At 35.9% G+C, this 25,033-nt stretch overlaps 3 protein-coding genes across 4 annotated transcripts in view; all 3 read left to right on the top strand.

Annotated features, from left to right (window-relative positions):
• Positions 1-1,359, top strand: part of LOC107752882 (small ubiquitin-related modifier 3-like) — a 3,547-nt gene extending 2,188 nt beyond the window's left edge. For both annotated transcript variants that reach the window (XM_016568952.1, XM_016568951.1), the window contains exon 4: positions 492-1,359. In XM_016568952.1, the coding sequence (XP_016424438.1) occupies positions 492-554 (63 nt within the window). In that variant the 3' untranslated portion in view covers positions 555-1,359. The remainder of the gene's footprint in view (positions 1-491) is intronic.
• Positions 1,360-11,001: 9,642 nt separating this feature from the next.
• Positions 11,002-20,900, top strand: LOC107752923 (thrombospondin-type laminin G domain and EAR repeat-containing protein-like). The gene is made up of 12 exons (XM_016568991.1): positions 11,002-11,086; positions 13,601-13,821; positions 13,960-14,186; positions 14,337-14,427; positions 14,522-14,678; positions 16,281-16,412; positions 16,496-16,728; positions 17,906-18,095; positions 18,634-18,866; positions 19,151-19,329; positions 19,423-19,524; positions 20,747-20,900. Exons 1-12 carry the CDS (start codon positions 11,002-11,004, stop codon positions 20,898-20,900), a joined length of 2,004 nt encoding a protein of 667 aa, XP_016424477.1.
• A 2,064-nt stretch (positions 20,901-22,964) lies between these two features.
• Positions 22,965-25,033, top strand: part of LOC107752881 (transformer-2 protein homolog beta-like) — a 7,068-nt gene continuing 4,999 nt past the window's right edge. Inside the window, exons 1-2 of the mRNA XM_016568950.1 lie at positions 22,965-23,148; positions 24,615-24,760. Of these exons, the coding sequence (XP_016424436.1) occupies positions 23,116-23,148; positions 24,615-24,760 (179 nt within the window). The 5' untranslated portion in view covers positions 22,965-23,115. The remainder of the gene's footprint in view (positions 23,149-24,614; positions 24,761-25,033) is intronic.

Genomic DNA, 25,033 nt, shown 5'->3' with positions numbered 1-25,033 from the left:
TTCTCTTTATTATGGCAGGTGGTCTAATAAATTGTTAAGCACTGTATGTTTTCATAGCATTCAGTTGGCACGTTTGTTTTAAGGACATTGGGCAGAATGTGGAATAGTGTTTTTGTCAATAAAATAAAAAAAGGAAATTGTTTGTTTTTAATCCGATTAATCGAAGAATTTGACTATACTGTACTATAATATAGCCTACACAAAGAATATCGGCCGATATATCGATATCGGTCTTTTTTTTTTTTTTTAACTCCCTAGTATCGGCATCGGCCCCCAAAAAACCCATATCGGTCGGGCTCTAATATTTAATCAGCTCCAGATCTCTTTAATGATGCAGTCTGTCAAAAAAATTAAGCTATCCATACGAACAAATTCAAGGAAATTGCATTTATCATAGTGTATTTGCAAACCTGGAGCTTGGCACACACAAATTGTTATAAGGCCTCGGATGGAAAAAGTTTCTCAATTAATCTTTTCGTGTGAATTTTCAGCTGGAAATGGAAGATGAAGACACTATCGACGTATTCCAGCAGCAGACGGGAGGAGCCTGCTAAAGGTGAAGCACATGTGAATGAAGCTGGTTTATTTGTGCTCATCTTCACTTCCGCTGCAGTTCGGGGCTGAAATTGAAAAAGTTTTGGAAATCTAATGTTTGTTCATTTATTTTATTTTTTTGTTCCATTTTTAATCATCCAAAGACCTCATTTGAATTTTTGCAATGTTCTCGCTGAACTAAACTGGAAATGACAGTTAGTAATGTTGACACCCCCCTCCCCCCTTTGGAGTTTATTGTATGCCTATTGTATTATGTATGTTTGTACCTCCCCCATCTATTTTTATATACAAGGAGGAAAAGGATGTTTGTGGTTTCTTAGTATGGTCTCAGATTTTCTTTAATGGCAGTAAACTAAACTTCAAGACACCCTTTTTATGAACCGTTTCAAATGTTGACATTGCAGCATTGTATTTTTCTGACTCCTCAAGGTTTGATAAAGCTAGATTGTTTGTTGAATACAGTTAGCCATTTTTAATTTTAAAAGCTTTGATGCATATGTTTTTAAAAGTTTCTGTTTGCTTAAGTATGAATTTCATGAGATACAAATTAAGTGTTCCCTTTGATTTTATCGTCTCATAGTTTGCCCTTTCTACAAATGTGATTATTGTAACGTCACTCTCATTTAGCCTTTCTGGCATATCAAGAGTATTAAACACTCCTGGTGTAACTGCAAATCCACATTGAACTCATGCCAAATCAACATGTGTGAGTGTTGTAATGGGAATGGCAGGGGTGTTTGGGAGAGCAGAAGATCCTGTGTTGGCCATTTACTACTGTATATAATAAATATAGTTTAATACTGATTTGTATTTGTCTGGTTCTGTAGGCTGTATAAAGGTCAGTTAAAGATTGAAATGGTTTGCCACTAGATGGAGTAACTGTGTTTACGGTGGTGTTTTTTTCTTTTCTTTCCAAGAGATTCCATGCTGTTATAGAATATTTTCAACTCCGTAAATAATCCTAAAATTGTTGGTGCTGCATTTAATGGATCAGTATTGATCTGAGTCTCTATTGTTTGAATGAATTAAGCACACTGATATATTGCTATATGTAGAATTATTTATATATATTTTTCTTTTGTTTAGGCATCTCCAGTGTTGCAATGCAAAGAAAAAGTTAAACATGTAAGATACTGTGTTTGAGCTAAATTCACGGCCGACATTTATAGAGAATAAAAATAACTTCTACTATACACACAACTATAGTGTCTTGCTACACTAAAAATTGCATGGCTAGTGTATTTGGTTTAAATTTTTTTTTATTCTTAACCACCATAACACATTAAAACCGTTTTTAGCTCTTTAGTTGTCTATTTACGTCTGTCTAATGTCGGTTCATGCTTGAGAAAACTGCATTGAAAAGTTGACAGCGATTTTACTGTGATGACAATTTTTGACATAGCACAGAATAGATAAATCTAGTGAAAGAGATATTTTCTTTTAAGTCTGTGCCCCATAATCATTATAAAACAAGTGTGATAGAAGTATATCGGTTGAGTCACAGATTGTCATTTTCATACCTCAGGGTAATAAGTGTTTACATTTCATATATCAGATATGAATTTGTTTAAGCATTGATACCTGACTGAAAAAAGGGAAATTGATAACATTATTAAGGAAATAATATGGGAGGGATTATTTGCATCAGCATGCTTTGTGAAAAACAAAATAGCAGATTTGCATACCTGATTTTATAACTCCGCAATTAAATAATGTCATAACCACACAATTTACGTTGTTCAGCTGTGAACTAAAAAAAAGCAGTATTTACATTTCAATTTGCACTCGTGTTCTTGGATGGCACTTTAATATCAAAGCTTTGATTGTTGGTATCAATGTGTTTACATTCGGTCTGCACAGGGATTCAAGCAGAGAAGTCCCACTGTGCTAATGAGTGAGTTCACAGTATGCTGGAAAATACCTCCCTAGTGCACTGTAACACATTCTGCAACAGAGAGATCAGAGAGGAGCAGCAGAGAAGTGTGTTTATCTCAAGCGTTTAACTTGAAGCACCCAGTAATCCCCTCTAAAGGCGGATGAATTACCTCCTGACCTGCCCGTACACGTGGAGAGTCAGTGAGGGTACAAAGGGACATTTACCATCCCAAAGATTCAGTGGGAATGTCGTGGCTTGGAAACATCATGCATCTCTTATTTGAGAGATTTCATAAACATTGTAAAGCAAAGATTTCTGGTAATACTCCCCACACAAAAATGTTCAACTTCATTGTCTTTCCACAATCCCATGTTGACATATTTTGCCTACGTGATTGTTTCTCAATCCCACTTGATCTGCAACATGACGGCTAATGCTAATGGTGATGGATAAAATGACTCTATTTGGATAAAAGAAAGAACAGAAAGTCTCTTTCATTTCTGGTCTCTTTTAGCAAACTGACAGTGAAATCCCCCTGGTTTTACTATTTGTTTTGGATTTTTAGCTGGCTGGAGTCATATTTGTCCCTTCATATACATTCTTAAAAATTAAAATTCTTTATGGGCATTGATGGGTCCATGAAAATCATTGTACATCCATCAAATCTTTTTGTTGCACAAAAGGTTCTTTATAGTGGCAAAAGTTTCTGTAAAAAAATATTAAAATGCTCTTCCCACTATAAAAAAATCGTACTATAAAAAAGAACCATTTTTTTTTCTTGGTGTGAAGAACAATTTAATAATCTGAAGAAACGCCTTCCACTATAAAGAACCTGCAGGTTCTATGGATGTTAAAGGTTCTTCATGGGATCACAGATGCCAATTAACAACCTTTATTTTTGAGAGTGAACCAATGATTAAGTCGCAGCATTTTTCTATCTTTGCACCGATACATCTTTGCACCTTAAAGATCACAATGTCAGTCGCTATTGTCTCTATTTCCTTAGATTTGAAATCACAGTTCAAATCTATTCACATATTCTCCGTCCTAGCTCTGTGGTCTTTCAGTTTTCGTGCAGTTTGCAGGCTTCTGACAAAGGCCATGTGATGAACTGCGTTAGATAAAAGTTGTCTTCAATAGCAGCAGGTGAAGGACTGCAAACCTCTTACAGCCCACATCAAGGCCTAATAGGATACTGACTCACATTAAAGCGCTGGAGAGCGTGTTGGAAAATGCCATGACATTCTTTATCCCTTCATCTGAATGATGGTGTTATTTGATATGTGCATGTGTTTGTTACACTTATAAAGATTAAAACGTTAATGATACATGCTGGTCTTGTGCAAACATCAGTTATAGCGTAAACAGAATTATTGCACTGGATTCACACTCGAAAGTCCAAGTGCATTGCTTATACTTTTCACTATTTACACATGATTGACTCATTCGATGGATATGATTACAGGGCTGTCACTGTTCGTGTGTGTGTGTGTGTTTCGGTCTCTGAAAGGTTTGACCCCAGAGTCTCTGGTGCTACTGCGGTAAATTGGAGAGTAAGCTCATGGTCTGATCTCATGGGGAATGCTGTTCTGTGTGAGCTGATGAGCGGTTCGCTGGTCTGATTAAAGGCTCCCGCCGCTCTGATGTCTCTCACGTGTCAGCTAGACAGCCATCAGTCTGGACGCAGACATAAACACGCTGACCTCATTTCAGCTATTGTGTCATGCATTCAGCAAGCCATTTAAGACAAGTGTGAAAAAACAGCAGTGTATGTGGGTGGCGGCGTTTTGTGTGAGAATGAAACTAACTTGAATAGCATTTTTATTGAATTTAAACTGTCTGTTTTGAATGTTTGTTTTAATACATTTTCTGGTAAAAATGGTGAGACAATTACTGATCCGAAGAAATGCTTCAGTGGGAATTTCTTGTAACAGAATAAACATTAAGTAGGGTACACATTTCATTTTTATTCACATTATTTATGTTTTATTCACATTTATTTTTATATGATTTAATGATTTAAAAGTGCAGTCAGTAAAATAATCACTGAGATCTTTGATTAAAGAAACATATAATGAATTACAGTACAATTATGACAGTTGTGTACAATGTTTTGAGTTAAGTAAATCACATAACAATACCATCAAATAATATTTATTATAATATTATGCAACTTTATATTTTATTATGCCATTACATTAATGTTCAAAAGTTTGGATTTTTAATATTTATAAAAGTAGTCTCTTATGGACACAAGATCCTTCAAAAATCATTTTAATGTGTTCAAGAAACATTTTTCATTATTAGAAATGTTGAAACAGTTGTGCTTTTTATTTTTGTCGAAACGTCATACTTTTTTCAGGATTCATTGATGAATAGAAAGTTCAAAAGAACAGCATTTATTTGAAATAGATTTTTTTTGGTCAATTTAATGTAGGCCTATCCTTGCTGAAGAAAAAAAACTATTGATTTCTTTAAAAGAAACTTACACTTTGGAATGGTATTTTAAATATTCTGTTTTCACTGGCCTCACATTAGGGAGTTTTCTTTTTTCCTCTTGTAACCAAACTATAAGGTATCATATTTATATATTTTAAAAAATAATTTATATATTTATCAAGACGCAGAATCCCGTGGACGCGCTGCTGTCACGAGATTTGGCCGCTATTGTAGAACGATGTCAAGTTTGTGCAGCAACAACCACTCTTCGAACTGCACGAATCACCTCCTAAGTGACCGATTTCAAAACAAGGTAAGTCATTTCCTTTGATAGAGCATCACAGAGTGGCCGGTGGTTATATGCTACTGTAACTCTTTGGTTGCCCACCATGCGCTGAGGGGCCCTTGAGATGTGAAGAGCCGTGGGATCAGGGAAACATTGAGCCTGATAAAGTGTTTTCTGTGTGGAGGAGCACATTATCTGCCTTGCTGGCTCTGACACAGAGAGCTGGAGGAGTTATCAGATGGTTATCAGTCTGTGTCTCAGCCTCTAGATCAGGCAGGCTGGCAGAGCTTGGGCACTGGGGCAGCAGATAGCATCTATGGCATAGTTGCAGTCCATGCTATGAGTACATGAATGCTTTTGATTTTGACTTGTGTCTCAGTAAGTACAGTACATCAGATGGTTTGAGTTGATATTTCAATTTCAGGCAATCATGCAACCGTTTATAGTGAATCTCTTTAAGTTATCTCTGTATTTCAGTTCTAATGTGTGTAAAAAAAAATCATAAGGAATAGTTCACCCAAAAATGAAAATCCTATTTTACACTGTAGCTCTCAGATCTCATTCACACTTGTGAATATTCAAAATTGTCATGTTGAGTTTGGTTAAAAGACACATGAGAACCAATGTTGTACATCTTCCTTTAAAAACTGTATGGGATTCTTGAATTTCCATTCCATGTCAACTCAACCAGAGGTTCCTGGCTAAATACATAAATGAAGAATTATGTAAATGAAGAAGAAAGCAGTGGATGAACTGACCACTTAAAATGTGAACAATTGAACAATTTACTCATGGAGCTACATTGAGATCCCAATATCTCTTGAACTGAACCATTTGGGCCTTTAAAAATGAAGATACCCAAAGAAATGATTGTTAAGAACCAAAATTTGAAAGGATATCAAGATAGCTTTAATACTTCTGAAGTTACAGACATTCAAACTTTGGAAATAAAACTTCAAGTTAGATAAAATAGTGTATTACTCAGTAAATATTCTTCCATGACTTTTAATATTTTGACTTTCATTACACTTTATGTTTGTCTTTCTTCAGAAAAAATATTAACAAAATTTTAGCTTGGGAAGTTTTTAAAATTTGGTTGATCTGACACAGAATGACCTGAGTAAATTGCCCTTTAAGCTGCACTGTACAATTTGCTCTACAAACCAGTGTGTTTATGATTACCAGAACCAAATACCAGTTTGCAACATCAAGCAGCATAACATAATGTTTTTGCACAATTGCAAAACTGGAACACCGAAAGCCTTGCACATTCAAGGTAAAATGGCGAGGCCTGCTCTTATGTTTAAACTGAGTTGAATAGGTTCTTCAGGTCAGTGTATTAGTTTCTTGGTTGTTTAAAGCACCAGTATATAGAAGGTTTACAAAAGAACTGGATACATTCTTTGTGGAACTCATAAAGGTTCTGTAAAACCCCTTTTGAAACTTTTTAAAGAGTGATTCTTAGTTACCCAACTTTATCTCTCTTATGCTCTGGGCCATAGTGCTGCTGATAGTTTTTGATTGTTTGTGGCTCTTTGGATCAGATGACACTTTAAGCTCAGAATACAAAAGAACCGATCACACAATGAAGCCACTGACAGAGATGTTGCATATCTGATACATTTCCCCTCCATCTGTACACTGGATACTACATGGGAATACATGTGATAGACACAGGACACAACTTGTGCCAAAACATGTTATTTTAGTCTTTGAAAAAGAAAAAAAAAGTAGTAGTGTCCAGACTTTTGTAAAGTCTAACATTCTGTGTGTTAAATAAATTAAATAATAAATTAAATAATGCCATGCACAAAATCTCTCTCTCACTGACTTCAAAGAAAGACAATCATGCATGTCAATATAAATGGAATGTGAGTGTTTCTCTGATGTCTTTAGATCCGCTGTGTTTCATATTATGTACCTACCTTATAAGAGTATGACATCATCATGCAGTCATGGGGTCAGGCTCAGCTACAGGTAGGCGTGTTTTCTGAGGTCAGGTGGTCAGTTGGAGGGTTAATCAGTAGGTGAGATGTACTGGTTGAGGCAGAGAGCTATGAGGGAGCCTGTCCCTCAGTAATGACTGGGGCTGCTTCCCTTCCTGATTACAGGCTTACTGCGAGTCTCAATGTAGCCGCCCAACTATTAGCTGCCCCTTTACAATGTATTAGAGTGAAATATCACAGCCAGCTGACCTTACACATCCCTCGGGCTGAACGATAAATGCACTGTTTGCTTTTAATAGTTTTTGTCACTATGTAAAGAAAATGATGGAGAACTTGTGAGGAGTATTCTTGAAGCAGCTTGATATTTTATTTCATTTCATTTCATTTCATTTCATGTCATGTCATGTCATGTCATGTCCAACGAAATATCACAGCCAGCTGACCTCACACATCCCTCGGGCTGAACGATAAATGCACTGTTTGCTTTTAATAGTTTTTGTCACTATGTAAAGAAAATGATGGAGAACTTGTGAGGAGTATTCTTGAAGCAGCTTTTTATTTCATTTCATTTCATTTCATTTCATTTCATTTCATGTCATGTCATGTCATGTCCAACCTGTAAAATAAGAACACAGTGATGTTAATATTTAGATTGTGGATGTCACAGTTGTAGGGTGTTCCGCTCCAGAGGGCAGAAGATGTTCACATGCAAACAGTTCCTGTCATTTCTCACATGCACTGATCAGTTATTCACCTGCCCAAACATGCTAGGATTCTTCCTCACACTGATAATGAAACAAAAACAGAAATGTAAGATCTGCTACTTCCATAGAAAAGAAGAAATGAGCTTCACTACTGCTGCTTTTTATATAATCTCTTAAGATTTTAGTTTCCTGTCAGGAATTATTTAGGGTTTAACTGCTGTGACTTTGTTATCACTGTGACACTATTTGACGTATGTTTACACGGCAGAGTTGTATCCATTATGCTGTATTACACACAAATTATCCTTGGCATCGCTGTGTTTTGCAGCCAGCATCAACACAGAGAACAGATACATGTCGACCATGAGAGATCATTTCCCCTTGTGTTGTGCTTTCTGTTTTATTCTCCTTTAAACATTGTCTATCAACTCAATCGCTAACACAACAAAATGCATGACTGTTTTACTGTTTGACCGTGTGTGCAATATCTAGCATTAGTTTTACTGTAATGTAATTTTTTTTTTTGTATCTTTGTCATTTTTTGTTGTTCCAACCAGACCTTTCTCTTGTTTCCTTTTAGAGTAATCAATGTCTTTTTCACACCTTCAGAATCCATGACAGATTTTCAGATAAGCCTGAGCGGCTTTGAGGAAGGAAATTTTAGACAAAATATATAAACATATTTGAAAAGGACAGAGTGTGTTTTTATTATTGCTTAGTGCTTTGATGTACAGTTTTTATAAAATGTAGGGGAAACCGAGGGACACTGAATTTTCAACTAAACACAAAAGAAGAAATTTTGAAGAATGTGTGTAACCAAACTGTTGCTGGTCCCCATTGACCTCATAGTATTTTTTCCATACTATATAAGTTAACTCTTTGGTTACCAAAACTTTTGTGCTCAACAGAAGACAGAAAGTCATACAGGTTTGGAGCAACTTGAGGGTGAGTAAATTAATGACAGAATTTTTATTTCTGGTTGAACTATCCCTTTAATTTTGAAAGTTGTCACTAGTTGTAATTAATTTAGTTCTTCAGAAATTTGGATTTTTACATGTTTTAAGTGTTTTATCATCAATTTAAAGGCACAATATGTAATTTTCGCCACTGGAGGGCGCGTATTCGACCGCTTCCGCTCCTTCCGGTCGCGCGTATGTGGGGGGGAAAAGCAGTGCTGTTTTATCATACTAGATACATTTGAAAGTTCTGTTATTATGCTACTCTGTGCGGTCGTCACCGGTCTAATAAAACGCATAACATATTAAAGCGTGTTTGGTGTTTCCATGTTTTCTACAAAACAAAACCGTAAATCTCTTATTATGACGTCATTGGCAGGCGACACAATGACACTATGGACACGCTCCGTGTCACTAGTTAAAATTGCTTATTTCTCTGGATTTAAACATTCTTCGAAACATTTGGGATAATGTAAGTACACAAGTCAGCAAAATATAGAACACTGTTCTAGTGGTTTTGGGATTTTTTTAATAAAAAAATCTTACATATTGTGCCTTTAAGTTATGATTTTGCTCAATTTAAATGCATATCTATTTTATCTCTTGGTTGGTGGATAAACGGACACGTGAATCACAGATACTTGCTGTTGCTGGCAGCTACTGTACAGGATTACATCACTGTCAGGTAATTGTAATGTTAAGTTATGAAACAACATTTGAATTAATTATGTATGAATAAATTGAAAGCTTGAATCCTTAAAATGCACAGTGAACATTATTAAATTCTAAGACTTAAATTAAGACTTTGATTTATCAGCTGATGATTATATTTTTAAAAAAAAAAATGGATTTAACAAATATATTAAATTCTTTGTCAATGTCAGTGTTTTTATAATATTTTTAAAAATTGTAATGCAAGCTTGCCAAAGATGACATATGTGTACAGTATGTGAACAGTACAAATATTGGACACACACACACACACACATACTCTCTATCTGTCTGTCTATCTATCTATCTATATATATATGTGTGTATATATATATATATATATATATATATGGGGGGTGTGTGTGTTTAATATATTTATATGTACGTATATTAACATTAAATTGACAAATGCTGTAAAAATAATTGTAAATGTACAGTTGTAGTATAGTATATAGTTTTTAGTTTCTGACTTTCAAAATATTGCTTCAGGAAAAATTACACATCTCCACTTTCATTCACATACTGTGGTCTAGAGTGATACAAACATTGAAGTCCCAGTACTGTATATTGGACTGTATATCAGCATTTTGGACCACTAATCGGCCAATCATATCCAAGGACTGGAAATTAGTATTGTGCAACATGTGTTTATCAGATTAGAAAAGTGTTAACACTACAGTGTTTCCTTGTAAACATTTGTTTATCCAGTGCTTGTTTCCCCTCCAGCCAGCCACATTGGGGTGTTGTTGAAGACATGGGTTGAGATGCAGGTGAGGAAACAACTGACTGAAAGGAGATTTCCTTGACAAGGGGTCCTCGGGGTATAGTGCTCATCACACCGATCGAAAAGAGCGATGCAGTTTAGAACAAGAGCAACCTGACACACATTCATGTACAACTCTGGGGAATTCCTCACGACACCTTAAGACATGAGATAAGAGCTGGAAAAAGCCTCTTTCTCTCTCCCCTGTGTGTTTTTCACTCGCCCCACCTTTGCCTATCTTTAACGTCGACCCCTCCTTTCTACAGCTGACTTATTCTCATTTAAATGTCTGCGGGGTAAAACGCCTCTCCCTGCTCATAACTCACAGGTGAAGTTTACACTCCCCTTCATAGCACACTGACATGTACAGCAAAGCAGAGAGACCTCAGCCGGACACTGTTCAAGGAGGAAGTTCTTCACAACCATGGACTTTTGATAGACTCTTAAGCAAAAGAAGTTTGGATTTGGATAATGCGAAATGCATTGGCATTGTATTCTACATTGTTTGATCATATACTAACTGTAATGCTTATTGAAATAAAAAAGGACATCAGAGGACAGCAGCATCTCCAGGAGTGAATAAGATGTCAGTTTAATTAGGAGTGACACCTCAGCTGTTCCCTGGATATCTTCTCATCCTCACAGTGATTTGTTGTGTTTTGAACTCTGTGAGGCTTGTGGATGTAAGGATGGTCTCTGGGCTTTGAGAATTGGTTTGTTTCAGTCTGGCTGTGTGTGAATGGAGCGGAGAGAGTGGAGACCCTGATGTCGGAGCTGCTGCTGCTGCTGGCCTGTGTGCTCCTCTCCTGGATCGTCACCTGCCAGTCTGGACCATGGAGACCTTGCACAGGTCAGACCTACTTGCTGATTTAACATGTTGAACTATAAACAAACATTTAGAAGCATTTTAATATTCCATGATAATCAGTTTTTGTTTTGTTTTTACATTTTAAAATGACCTTTTTATTACATTTGCTTTGCATTTTGGAAGAAGTCTAGTCTCAGTCACAACTTGTACCTGTTGTTAAAGACACTATTTGAGTTATGTTATTCTTTGTAATTATTGCAGATTTTCTACTGAATTGCCATTGAATTGAACTTTATATTCAGTAAACCATTTCGGAAAACTAAGGCAGATGGTCATGGGGGGAAAAAAAGAAAGAAAACTGCTCACACAAATGTCAATCAGTTCTGTCATGTTACTCAACTGTCAGAAGTCTGTTATATTTTTTTTTGTTGGTAATTTACTTGGTCAGGATAAGCCACTCTGAATATCTTGGTTCCCAGTGGGATGTACTGTAGGTGTAAAAGAAGACACAGAATAGATGTGGTTGGCAAGTGCTGATGTAAAACACTCTGGTGATTCATTTGAAAGACGTCATGCACCGTAGAATGACAATTAGGGGCCATTTCTAAACGATGTAAACTGTGTCTGTTCACTGTTTGTAGCAACTGTTGCTTGACTAACCCAGCTAACACATATATATTCTAAGAATGTTTTGCTTGCATTCCCATTAAGCTATGAAAATGGTATTTCTGAACATTTATCTGAATGTCAAAACATCTAGTTTTTTAAATGATTAAAAAAAAAACTTTTTTCTTTTCTTGTTTATGCATCAATGTTAAGGAAACATTTCATTTTATAATTTTTCAAACATAATGGAAATGCTACTTCTCTGAACATTCTGAAACAAGTTCTTACGTTTAAAAAAATGTTAGATGAATGTTCAACTAAAATGTTTCAGAAAAGCGATCCGTGGACAATAAATAAATAGTGTTTTGAGAACATTATTAAAGAACAGATTGCTCTGAACGAATGTTCTATTAATCTAACTGGAAGTATGTTGGTTCATAACTTTGAGAGAAACTTGCAAGAACGTTAACCAAAGTTATGAGAACATCCCCTGTTAGCTGGGGAAATGTCTTCAGCAAACTTCACTTGTTAGTGACACTGTGAGAAAATAGGACATTTTAATACCATTCATCATAGTATCATTGCTTTTATTTAAATAAACTCTTTGAAAACATGATATGGTCCCAGGACAGAGCAAACACAAAATGGCCAGAACACCTGATTTTATTTATATTATATTGAAGAGAATCCGAAAAGCTGTGATAAAACATCAAACCAGAAGTGTATGTCTTTTCTTCCTCTCTCATTTGTCATCTCATCACAACATTTAAAATCATAAAGGGGCTTAGAATGTAACAGGAATAAATGTAGTATTCCCTCAAGGTACACTAAATCTACTAACAAGTAGATGCAGATCTATTAACAAGATCAGCAAAAACTCTTATGGCAACATTATCCACACAGAATAATCTAAAGAAAAATATTTCTTTTCACACAAGCTTTGCTGAGTTTGTTAGTAATCAAACATGCTGAACAGCTTATGCTGCTAAAATGTTGCTGTTTATTCTAAAATGTCTTCAAGCTGAGCATATTGCTGAATTTAATTTAGCTAATATTGCTGAAATTAATATTCTACCAAGACGAATTACAGTATAAGAGTCATATAGTAGCTCAAGTTGTCTTAAACAGCATACAGACCCACTGCATCTGAAGTGTATTCTGTACCAGCACACTGAAAACACTGAGCTGTATATGTAAATGTGAGATAGTTTGAAAAGGACTGTTTGCTTTCCAAAATGTGCCTTTTGCTTTGCTGTCTTGAAATATGATCCATAAAGTGTTCTTCACTCTAACCATTTCCCTCTTTGGTTTATTGAAGTGAATCAAAACAAAACAAGAGCACTTGCCATTTGAATCTTTCATTTATATGGCTTAAATGATTTTGTAGAATCTTGTAAATAAATTCAACTGTTCACTAGTGTTCAAAAGTTGGGGTTGGTATTTTTTATATTTTTGAAAGAAGTCTCTTATTTTCACCAAGTCCACATTTATTTTATTATACAGTAAAACAGTAATACAGTGAAATATTAATACAATTTAAAAAATATTATTATATATTACTATAATATTAATAATAATATTAGTACTATTTGAATACATTTTAAAATGTTGTTTATTCCTGTGATGGCAAAGCTGAATTTTCAGCAGCCTTTACTCCAGTCTTCAGTTATTATATACTTAATATTTCTGTGGAAATCATGCTACATTTTTGTCAGGATTCTTTGATGAATAGAAATTTCAAAAGAAAAGCATTTATAATGTGTATTATTGTATATATTATTACTCTACAGTCTCTTTCTTCTCACATAATGCAGTCATTTCAGCTTAAATCAATATTTTATGTCTATTTATTTATTAAATTGGTATTTTATTGCTGCTGAATGTACATAATCCCATAAAGCAAACATTATAAAAAAATGTATGATAATTTCATGTGAGTTTCTTTTACAGATCTGTTACCACTGGACCTCCTGTCCGGGGTGCTTCCTGTGTCCGACAGGGCTCGGGATGGGATACGTATGGTCCAGTCCGGAGGTGCTCGTGGATTTCAGTTTTCTGGATCTCCACAGCTGTTCAGCTTCCCTGCATCTCAGCTCTTTATTAATTGTAACTTCTTTCCCGCTGAGTTCTCCATCGTTGTCACACTGAAAATCCCACAAATGGCTCCTGAGGTGAGAACAAAAAAAAGATAAAGATATTGTTGAGGTTTAGATTGAAAACATCAAAGAATCTTCAGAAGCCTTTCCCTCAGAATATGCTTTAGATTTCTGAATAGCGATAGTGATCAGTCTTCACTCTTTGATGTGCAGAAGAGTGAATACATCTTCACACTGTTGGAGGGAGATTCAGATGAGCCGCTCCTCGGCCTGCGTCTGTCCCAAAACAAGTTCCACTTCCTGCAGAAGGGTCACGGTAGCAGGAAACGCATCACTTTTAAGGCAGTAGGGCTGGATGATAACCGCTGGCACACTGTGGTCTTGGCAGTGACAGGATGCTACACAATTCTCACTGTGGACTGTGGCACACCTCTAGAGCTGTAAGAAACTCTTTGGGAATACTGTAGATGTCAGGTTGTATAATCTAAATGATATATGATCCAAAATGGGCGATAATTTTTATGTTTATGTATTGAACTATATCATTTTGTTGCATAAACGTATAAAATGTTCTGTTTTGACTCAAACAGAGTGCTTGAAAGACCTTTCCCCGATGATCTTGATACAACTGGTTCCACATTCTTCATTGCTAGCAGAAGAAGATGGAACGGCCTATTTTCTGTACAAATCTCATTTCAAGGCTTTTATCGTTATATTAAGATTTACAATGTACTTGGAATCTAAATGTATCAGTTTATTCCACTGTTTTCTGCAGGGTCTAATGCGGCAGCTAGTTTTATTACCTGGTTCAGATGCTACCTCACAAATTTGTCCCTCATCTGAGCCCCAGCTGTCCGCTCTCTCAGTTCCCCCGGCCCTCTTACACCTGCCAATCAAACCATCATCCACTGACCTTCCCCTCCACCCTTATGGTGAGACTACTAAACCGTCAACACTAGAATCATAGCCTACATGTCAATATGCATGCAAATCACTAAAGGTATATACTCCGCTGGCACATATTTGGAGTATGTAGAAAGAAGAGACACACTATCACCTTGACACCACAATACCTGTAAGAATCTAAATGTAAACTAATCTTCAAAAGGTGCAGGTGTTATAGATTGGTTTCTAATGCCCACTAAGGATATCTTTTAGTCTGCAGGAGTCCGTCCTATAGGAATGCTGTGTGTTTTAGCTGTAAACACAGGTCTGTGATTGTATGGGGATGTGAGTAACCCTATCTCACAGGTCTGTTACTGATCTGCTGACATTGACTGACAGCCTTGTGCTTTGAGTGTCTCTGTGGCTCAGAAGAAGTGCTGGTGTTTGAAAGCAGGGTGTAGTTGTGTAGGGCTCGCTGCTATGCTTTATACTGTGGACCTGTTGAGAGACATGACACAGGGCAGAGAGAGGCCATGTTTGATTTATTCCCCCTTTTATAATGTAGGCAGATTGAGGCTGCAATATGCAATATCTATCTAGGTAAGGTATCATTGCAGATTTGTTTGCTATTTTCAAATACCTTTACATACAGTTTTATGTGGGACTTACTGTTTCTACAATCGCTTGAACACATTTCTCAATACTTAAGTCATTTTTTTTAACTCTTCACACAGATCTCACCTACCAAAAAACTTCATACATGTCTCATATCAATTCATTTTTCCATAAAAAGCTTGTCACCCAACAAACACACTTTTTCATTCATAAAACAATGACCTGAAAAACACAACAGGTAGCATTACACAGTGTTTACTTCTGTAAAATCTGTTTGCAAAACAGAATGACACTCTATACTTTTAGAATTCACTGCAGTAAATGTTCCATGGACCATGTTTACATTACTGTACAAAATTATTCAAAAGTTGTCCGCTTTTGTGTAGATGATAATGTAATTGAAAGACCAACACCTGTGTAGGTGTTCAGATACATCTAATTGTTTTGGTAGTATTTAATTTTTTAGATCTGGAATATATTTCAATACAATATTATTGTAGAAATTTAGCTGTCGTGTTCAGTTTAGAACTTAAGTTTAACAGTTTTGAAAAGAGTATGAAAATGTGCAAATTGGCCTGTAGGTACATAGGGTTTTGGTGGTGGTTGTGTTTGTGTGAGAAATTAATTTATGTATTTTGTAGTCATTGAATGTATCTTACATAAACTGCTGTTATACCCACTATGCAATGAGTTTTAAAAAAGTGACCAGTTTTAAAAATGTGTTCATAAGTTTTCAAATAGTTGTGGGCGGCCATGTACATAAAGACTATATGTCAGTAGCTACTCAACACATTTCTAGATAGATTCTATTTACTATATATACTAAACTATAAAACATTATACATTATCCTTTCAGATTTTTTCCTTTTCATTATAAAACTAACTGAAAGGATTGTTCTTCTAAAAACTACATTAAACTGCACTAAATAATGAAATTATGCATTCTACCATTCATCTATGGAAGCTGTTAATATACTGTTCATCAATACTGATGACATGATTTCTAAAACTGAACATCTCTTAATTTTACACAGAGGCAGAGGTTCGGGTGACTGCGGGTGTGAGTCCTCCCTGTGGACACTCAGAGGAGGGGCACCTGTGGTTTAACACACTGAAGAGAGGACTGTTTCTCTGTGATGGTATTGTGTGGCTCACTATGCTGCAAGGTAATTTGGTAACAGTAATTTGCAACTGCAGTTTGTATGAGTACACTGATATGGTATCTAACGATCACATTGCATCTCTGCAGTGAAAGAGAAGCTGGACTACGTGGAGGATCACCAGGATTTATTTACCAACTCTGAGACATTTGACATTGAGGTTTTCCACATCCCTTCCGTAGGACTTTTCATGGCAACCGCCAACCGTGATTCCAACCTCGGTTCAGGAATTTACAAATGGACAGATGGGAGGTTTGAACGATATCAAAACATCAGCACCTACGATGCACAAGCATGGCAATACTTCACAGTGGGCAAAAAGGTGTGTGTGGACTACCAACAGAATGTGATATTGCTTTTATACAATAAACAAACAGCCAATACTGAGTAACTTACATTTTAGTAAGCGTATTGTTGGTTAATTTGTCTATTTTTGCTCTGACAACAAAATAGATTCAAACGAAGTTACATCTTAGTAGAAGTTGGTTGCGTGAATGATTCAATGACTTGCCCATAAAGGCAATCGCTTGTTTTGTTCCAGAATTAATCAGTTTGCTTGAACGAAGCAATTTGGTAAATGACTCAGTGATTCACTCATAAAGATTTTTTGCCATTTTTCATCACCTACTGGCATATCTGTGTAACCTGCAGAAAGAATCAGTAAAAAATCCACACCACTAATACAAAGACTAACAGTATATCTAACAACAAACATAGACAAGCGGAGTGGTACAAATGGTAAAAACTCTTAGTGAGTGCTGTTGGACTGATATATCAGCACTCTTGGAACACTGCTAATCCAATCAAATTTGAGGACCAGAAACCTGTGATATTGATGGAGCTGCCACGCAGAACAGCTGATGGGCCACTATCACAAGATGGTGCAGAGTACAGAACGTCTGTTTGCTCGTCCCCAGCTGTTCTTTACACATTAGAGTGGTTTTTGATGTGGTTTTCCAGTGGGAGAGGGGGTGGAAACCTGGCTCTCAAGTTTTAATGTTGTAAATCACATGTGCATAATAACAGAAATTAATTTTGTCTGATGCTGTATCCAAAATTTACTGCAGACACCTCCTGCTTCCCTTCACCGTAACTTACTGCATAATTACAGTCAAGAGTTGGAAAGCCTCTGTTAATACCTGCAGTGCAATTATACGTATGTTTTTCTTCTTGGAAATCTAAGATAAAATTATGATTCATGTTCAATTTAAAGTGAAATAGAGGGGCGAAGCCTTTGTAATTGCATCAGTGACCAGTTATTAAAAGATAAATCAATGCACCATTAAACTGAAGTTCAGAGCTACTCAATTCATTAAAATATTTCCATCAGCACAGTTTGAAAAATTCGTCTGGGATAATTAAAAGCTTCTGAAGATGCAGAAAACACCTAAAATTATGAAGTGCAAAACTCATTACAGTATATTCTGTTTTTCATCACAGTACCCTTTAATTTACTGAAGCTGCTGACATGATTTCTTACAATCATTTTCCTGTAACAGAAGTTCCTGGTTGTTGCTAACTGCAGAAGTAAGGATGCAGGGGACCAGGAGCAGTCTGTGATATATAAATGGAGCTCAAGGAAGCTGAAATTTATTCACTATCAGACTCTGATCACACACAGCGCTCGTGACTGGGAGGCTTTCAGCATTCGAGACGAAACTTTCCTCACCGTGGCCAATCATAGGCAAGGTAATCTTTATCAGATCAGCTCATTGGATGTCTGTCATCTCATGTGCGGTTGTTGTCATTTTAAATTGTATAACTCAACAGGTTTTATCTGCTGAACAATAACAGGAGGAAGTTCATTTGTATGATTCTAAAAAAAGATTAAACTTGAATTCCATACAAATCTCATACAAATCTATGGTCTTTGAGGCACACAGTCTGAACAAAAAGACCATCAAGAAAATCTTTTTAAGGCTAAAAGGTCTCCTTGTTTATGTGGTTCACTTTGATTCTGCACTTGATGCCTATTCGCTTATGAGAGCACACTGCTCATCCGTTCATGTGAAGTTCTTATGTGTGCCTCTGGCATTGATCAAAGCAGAAACACAGGCATAAAAGACACCTTTCATAGCACTTCATAACCATAGAGTCCCCATCTAATACACCTGCATCTGCTGGAACCCATCCAAACCGAGCCATGTTAACCCATGCAGATTTCTGTGTTAAAATATGGATGAAGAACTGTTTCAAGGTTTCATATATGTTGTTTTTTTGTCCACAGGGGAGAGAAACCATAATATTGACAGTGTAATCTACAAGTGGAACCCGGTTGCTCAGTTTTTTGAGGTCAATCAGACAATCCCAACCACTGGTGCTTATGATTGGGAGTTTTTCACCATCGGCCCATATTACTTTCTTGCAGTCGCTAACACTTTCAATGGAAGATCTACAGTCATTGATTCTACCATCTATATCTGGCTGGGAGGGATGTTTCAGCCTTATCAGTCTATTACAGTGAGTGAAATTATGTTATTTTATATTCTCTGCACCATGATCATCATCACAATGGAAGCACCAAGGGCACATACACACCCCTTGTTCTCTGATCTGCAAATCAACTACAGTTCACCAGTTTGGGGTTTTTAGTGTTTTTAAGACAGTCTGTTATGCGCACCATTTTTGATCAAACATACAGTATACTTTACATTATAAATGTCTTTACAGTCACTTTTAATCAATTTAATGTACCCTGTCTGAATAAAAGTATTCATGTCTTTAAAACAAAAAAAAACCTTTAGACCTTTGGGGCGATAGACTGGGAGATGTTCCAGATTGAAAACAGGGTCTTCCTGGCTGTGGCGAACAGCCAGATGCTCACGGAGGAGGGCAAGATTCTGTACTCTATCAACTCCACCATCTATGAGCTCAGCATGACATCTCAGACCTTCATCAAGTTTCAGGAGATTGAAACGAACAGGTGAATTGTGAACTGGTCTTCATTAGAAAAAGCCTTTACTTTTCAACTTTCATATTTTTATGTAAGGAACACTTTGCTGTCTGGGTCTTTTAGTGCTTTGGACTGGGAGTATTTTACTGTGGGAGATGACAAGTTCCTGGTGGTCGCCAACTCCTATGATGGAAACTCATACTCTCTTAATAGTGTTATATACAGGTACGGCTCTCATATTGCACCAGGGTTATTGTAGTCAACTAAAACTAAAAGCATAAAAAAATTGTATTAGGCTACTTGAAATAAAATAAACATTAACTGAAATAGAATATTAAAAAACTTAAACTTATTTACTCATTCTCATTTTTGTTTAGTTTAACTTGAAGTACTAAAATAACTAATTAAATAAAAGAATACATAATAAAAGAATAAAAATACAATATACAAACACAAAAAAATACACATATTAAACAACAAAATTATCAAAACTTGAATTATTTAAACTGAAATGTAGGTAAAAAAAAAAAAAAGAAATATAAAAATGAAATATTAACAAAAACTATAATAGTACAGAAATTTTGTGTTTTGCACACATTTCAAATCAATGGAATAGTTTTCTATAGATATACAGTATTTCCTCATGTCTGTGTGTGAAGTATTTGCTGAGTTTTGGTTCTGAAGTCGATAGAGTCAGCAAAGTCAATTTTGAGAAAAATCGAGTTTTCTCAAGGTTCCAAAACAAAATCATCTGGTGTCCATACCTTAAAATCTCTGGAAATATCACCAAATACAGCATACAACAATCAAAAAGATATGTTTTTTTTTCTATGATACCAAAATGCACCGCGTGGGATGTTTAGACCAATCACAGAAGAGGTGTGAATCTTCACTTGCCTCACGATTCGATTACGATTCAGAGGGTAACGATTAGAACGAATAAAACGATTCTCGATGCATCTGTTCCTCCAAATCTTTTCTTAATAATAATGATCCAAATATGAAAATTCTGTCATTATTTCTCAGCTTCATGTCATTTTCCCTTTCATTCATCCATGTAACACAACTGGGGGTCTGTACGATATTGCTCCATTACGACACTACCAAGGTTAATATAGTTGTTTCTTCAAAGACATTCAAGTATTCTATATTTAAAAATGTAATTCTAAAAGTGTTCAATTTGTCCTATAGCTTTATTCAAAATGTATGGTCAAAATAACCTCTTATGTCATCTCTCTGTCAGGCATGGCAAAAGATGTACAGGCAAAGGTTTCTTTGAAAACAGGCTTCCTAAACACAGACAGTCCCACACCTGATTGCAGTTCTGTATGATGCTGCTAGTAGTGTTGAAATGACACACTGTAACTTGAGGAGTAACCTGATGATCTGACAATGCAATGCATTCTTGCCAAATGTTTTAATAACGTTGTAAATGGGTGTTTTGCAGGTGGCAGGGTAATGAGGGGTTTATCCCGGTGCACAGACTGAGCACCAATGGCTGCAGAGATTGGGAATATTTTAACACAACCGATGGCTCCTACCTCATCTACTCCAGTGCCAGAGCTGCTCTTTCTAAAGTCCTTAAATTAAGGACCATCTAGTGGCACTGGACAATTGGCTGTATCTGCTGGGAGACTAGCTGACCGAAACAGCAACACAAAGCATGAACACAAATGAACCCCTAAATCAGATGTTCTTCAATGAAAATTTAATCCCAAACTTAAATCAATTTATCACATGATGACACTTTAACACATGCACTTAATGACATACCTTGAAACCAGCTGAAGGATGAATCTCACCACTAGCATTCAAAACCTCCTGAACAATAACAGCACATATAGACAATCACAATGAGATGTTCCTAACACATGTCAAATCATGCACTTCAGAAGACTTAAACCTGCACTTTTGTTGCACACAGATCATCAATATGCTTTGTTGATTCAAATGTCATTATGTCCTGTGGTTATGCATTATTACTCTGCACATGAAGACAGTTTACAATTTATGGATGACTGGAAAAATTGTTTATCAGCCAGCAAAGACACTGTATTTTAACTGTACTGTCTGAAAGCTAATGATTTAGATAGATAATGAAGATATTTCTGATTTCTGAAGATAATGGTTTTTATTAGAAGGCTTTTAAATTGAAGTGTTCAAGGCATATGCAATAAATATATAAACAATTAAAACAATATTTATAATATATAAATACTAATAAAAAATGACAATGAGGATTTCAATAATACACAGACTATTTTCTTTTTATATTATAACTATAACTTATTTTAAACTTGATTGTGTTGTAAAACAATGTTTTATCTGTTTTGATTCTCTCATAATTATAAATGGGGGGTGCGTATTACTGCTATATAAGTCACTACTGATTACATTAAACATTTTTCATTTTTTAAATTTTAGCACGTTTATTAAGCTTTTGAGTTTGTCAAGAAATGCAGGCCATATTCATCCTGTCTTGGGAACAAAGGCTCAAAGGAAAATAATTATCTTGTGCTAATACACACACAGTGATGCATTTTTAGTGAAGATCACCACTCTACATGTGCTTATTTGTTTGTTGTGTTATTGGATATTATAAAAAGCCACTCTTTAGAAGTTCATGCTTCATGATGTTAAGGAGATGGCAGAAACTACTCCTGTTGCTCATTAAAATGAATTACACAAAAATGCAATTTTGTTTCTTAGGCGCCATCTACTTGAAACTCTGTGGTATGACTCGAGTTAAATGACATTTAGCAGCTACTTTAGAGTCTAAAAAGTGGCTAAATTAAAATAATGCTGAAAAAAAAAAATCATCATGCAATAGCCTATTCTTATTCTCACGGCATTATTTATATTATCAATATACAAATGCACATGGGCTTTTCTACTTGCCAAATGTAGCTACGTGGAATATTCTACAACTATTTTCCACTTTAATTTAATTTAATAAAAAAATAATTTATATAAAAACACTAAGAATACGTGTGTGTGAATTTGGTTATGTAGAATAATAATAACAAAAAGATAAGCTTTTTGTTTTTATTAGTAATATCCACATCTGTTTGGTTTCACCACTGCTTTTTTTTTCTAAAATAGGACTCGAATAAAAAAATTACATGTGCAAGTTTACTGTTGTGTATAAAACAAAACAAACACTAAGGCAGCAGAATGGTTATTTGTAAGTGTAGCAATTAAATAAGTATTTCAGTATACCTCTGCACCAAACAAAGTCAAGTGAAGAAAGCCGCGGGAAATACAATTCAACTTACTGCCATGCAGCAGTTTTCCATTCATACATTTTCTAGTGTAGTGAACGCGGGAAAAATTACTATCAGTGCCGTCCAATCGATGTCTTGCACAGATAGCCTCTATTATATTTCGGCCAATCAGCTCCTTGCTTACTGAGTAGTAAAGAGTCTTTCTTCTGAAGAACAGCCTCTGCGCATTTGATGCCAGCAGAGCCGTTGACAGTCGGATCGGATTTGTTCTGAGGATTTTTTTTTAACCTTTGCTCTATGTAAAATGAATTGAATAAGAGTCTGTTTGTGTAAAACATATGTTCATTACAGATGTATGCTTTGAGAAGCTTTTACCTGTGTGTAGTATTTTCGACGCCCTCTTGCGGCCGTTTCTTGGCCGCGCAAGTGGGAGTGGAAACGCTGGTTTCTAAAGCCTCTACGACACGACCGAGGAAGGCGTTCATTACCAGACGTTCGATCTGGTTGTGCGTTTGGGCATTCTGTTTGTGTTTCACTATCTGTACTTTCTCTCACAGTGTTACCATTGCAGCGTAATACATACTAAACAACAATGAGTGACGCTGAGAAGGAATTCGTGGAGCGGGTATGTAGTATTTTTACTGTTTTTTCTTTTTGCACGCGCCCTTCCATGTTTCTTCTAGAAATGGCCTCCATGTTGTATGCTAGCCAGCTGGAGCGAGTCAGACAGGCTTCATTCATTGTGTAAAATCGGATTACTTAGTATTGCACTAATGCAATGATGGACTCTATGCCTTTACTTTTGTAATTTCTAAAACTTCATAAAATTATATAACTTAATATAGATTTGTGTCGAAATCAAGCATCCAGTTAGCCAACTTCAGTGCTAGCAGACAGACAGCTGCTTCAGATCAGAAAGACCTTTATTTGCCTTTCAGTTTCTGCTTTTTCACTAGTAAGCAAAATATTTAACTGTCTCTACTAAGTGTTGTTTTTTCCTTGCATGTTTTATTAAATCGATATAACCTGTATGCGTATTACTTGCTGCTAATACACGAGAAGGTCATCCTGAGCCTCAAAGCTATTCATATATGCACAAAATGCAAATTAGTTTCAAAATCACGTACACTTTTAATATTACAGCGACATTACTCTTTTATTAGTTTAATAACATAACAGTAGACTTGATATGTGTATGCATATCAGGATCGTCCTTTAACATCCTTCTGGTTGGCTTAAATTACTGTAAATATGTAAGTATTTGTTTGTAATTGGAGTAATTGCTTTTGCATGCATGCATAAGGCTCAGGATGCACCTGAAAGTATCTTAGTGTTCTTCATGATGGATATTTCAGCTCACTTTTCATTTCTGTTGGTTCATCTATAATGTTTTTCCCACACTAATAAAACGATAGGATTATTGGTTGTGATGTCCAGTGTTTATACATTCTTCATCCTTTTCTTTTTTGTTAAGGTTAAGGTTGGAAGAAGAGAAATCTGGACGAAGTCAAATGTCAAGTTGTTAATGCGAATAATTTGAAGCTGAATTTTCAGTGCATGCTAATTTTTGGAGCAAAAGAAGTTCCCATATAGCATTTATGGGCAGTGAGAGAAATGGGGGAAGAGGAATGAAGTCAGAAATGAAATTGAAACTGAAGAAAGAAGAAAAGATGTGTTATGAAGTTAAGATCAGAAGTTATCTGGGATAAGATCGCAGCGCTAAGTAACTCTTAGTATGTTTGTACCATGCGTGCATGCATAAATATTCTGTTGTCCATTTGTATTGCAATAGTTACTATTGTCCTGTAGCATGACAGATTTACAGCTAGTTATTTTCATAAATAATCTGATGCATTACATGTCAAAAAACTGCAAATTCCTATGTTGTAAGTGCTTCAAAGTAAATTTACACTATTAACACTAGTTCATGAACTTGCAGGGAAAAGGCCATCATCACTGCATATTATCCTAGTCTAGAATGGTCTCAAACTCACTTATATGCACACAATAATTAGTTCTCAGTATTCAGCAAATATTCTCAGTATGACCATGTTTTCTGGCTCAAACATGATTTGGATGTGGTTGGTTTAGGAGTCCCGTTCAACCTCTAGGAGCCCAAGTCCTAGAGGATCTGCTAAGTCAGCCAGTCGCTCCCCGGAACGCTCACCTGCTCGGTCGAAAGAGGGGTCCCACCACTCTCGCTCGAAGTCCCGTTCTCGCTCCAGGTCCAAGACTAGGTGAGTATTTCTAGTCTTTTTGAGATCAAACAACCTGCATGGGAAAGCAAGGGTCTTCATCCTTGTTCTTAACTAATAATAAACTTGTATAGAACCTTGTCACAAAGTGATTTACAATTAAAAAAAAAAAAAAAAAACTACCGGAAGGCAAGTAAAAATACTAGTAAAATTTATATTATTGTAAAACTGTATTATTGGGTTTCTTTGTGTGTCTTAAAAAGCCTTCATTCACCCTTCCACAATTTAAGGCATTACAAAGGGTCTTAAATCAGA

The sequence above is a fragment of the Sinocyclocheilus rhinocerous genome, unplaced genomic scaffold, assembly GCF_001515625.1.
Source record: "Sinocyclocheilus rhinocerous isolate Xijiao unplaced genomic scaffold, SAMN03320098_v1.1 scaffold1252, whole genome shotgun sequence".
In the NCBI taxonomy this organism is placed as follows: Eukaryota; Metazoa; Chordata; class Actinopteri; order Cypriniformes; family Cyprinidae; genus Sinocyclocheilus; species Sinocyclocheilus rhinocerous.
Note: the sequence above shows the minus strand (reverse complement) of the source record. Positions and strands in the feature narration are given on the sequence as shown.

Excerpts from the sequence above, each read along its gene's own strand:
- LOC107752923 (XM_016568991.1), top strand. The coding sequence starts at position 11,002 with ATGTCGGAGCTGCTGCTGCTGCTGGCCTGTGTGCTCCTCTCCTGGATC. Across the intron at positions 11,087-13,600 it reads ACCATGGAGACCTTGCACAG|ATCTGTTACCACTGGACCTC; the intron begins GTCAGACCTACT and ends TTTCTTTTACAG. Across the intron at positions 13,822-13,959 it reads TCCCACAAATGGCTCCTGAG|AAGAGTGAATACATCTTCAC; the intron begins GTGAGAACAAAA and ends TTTGATGTGCAG.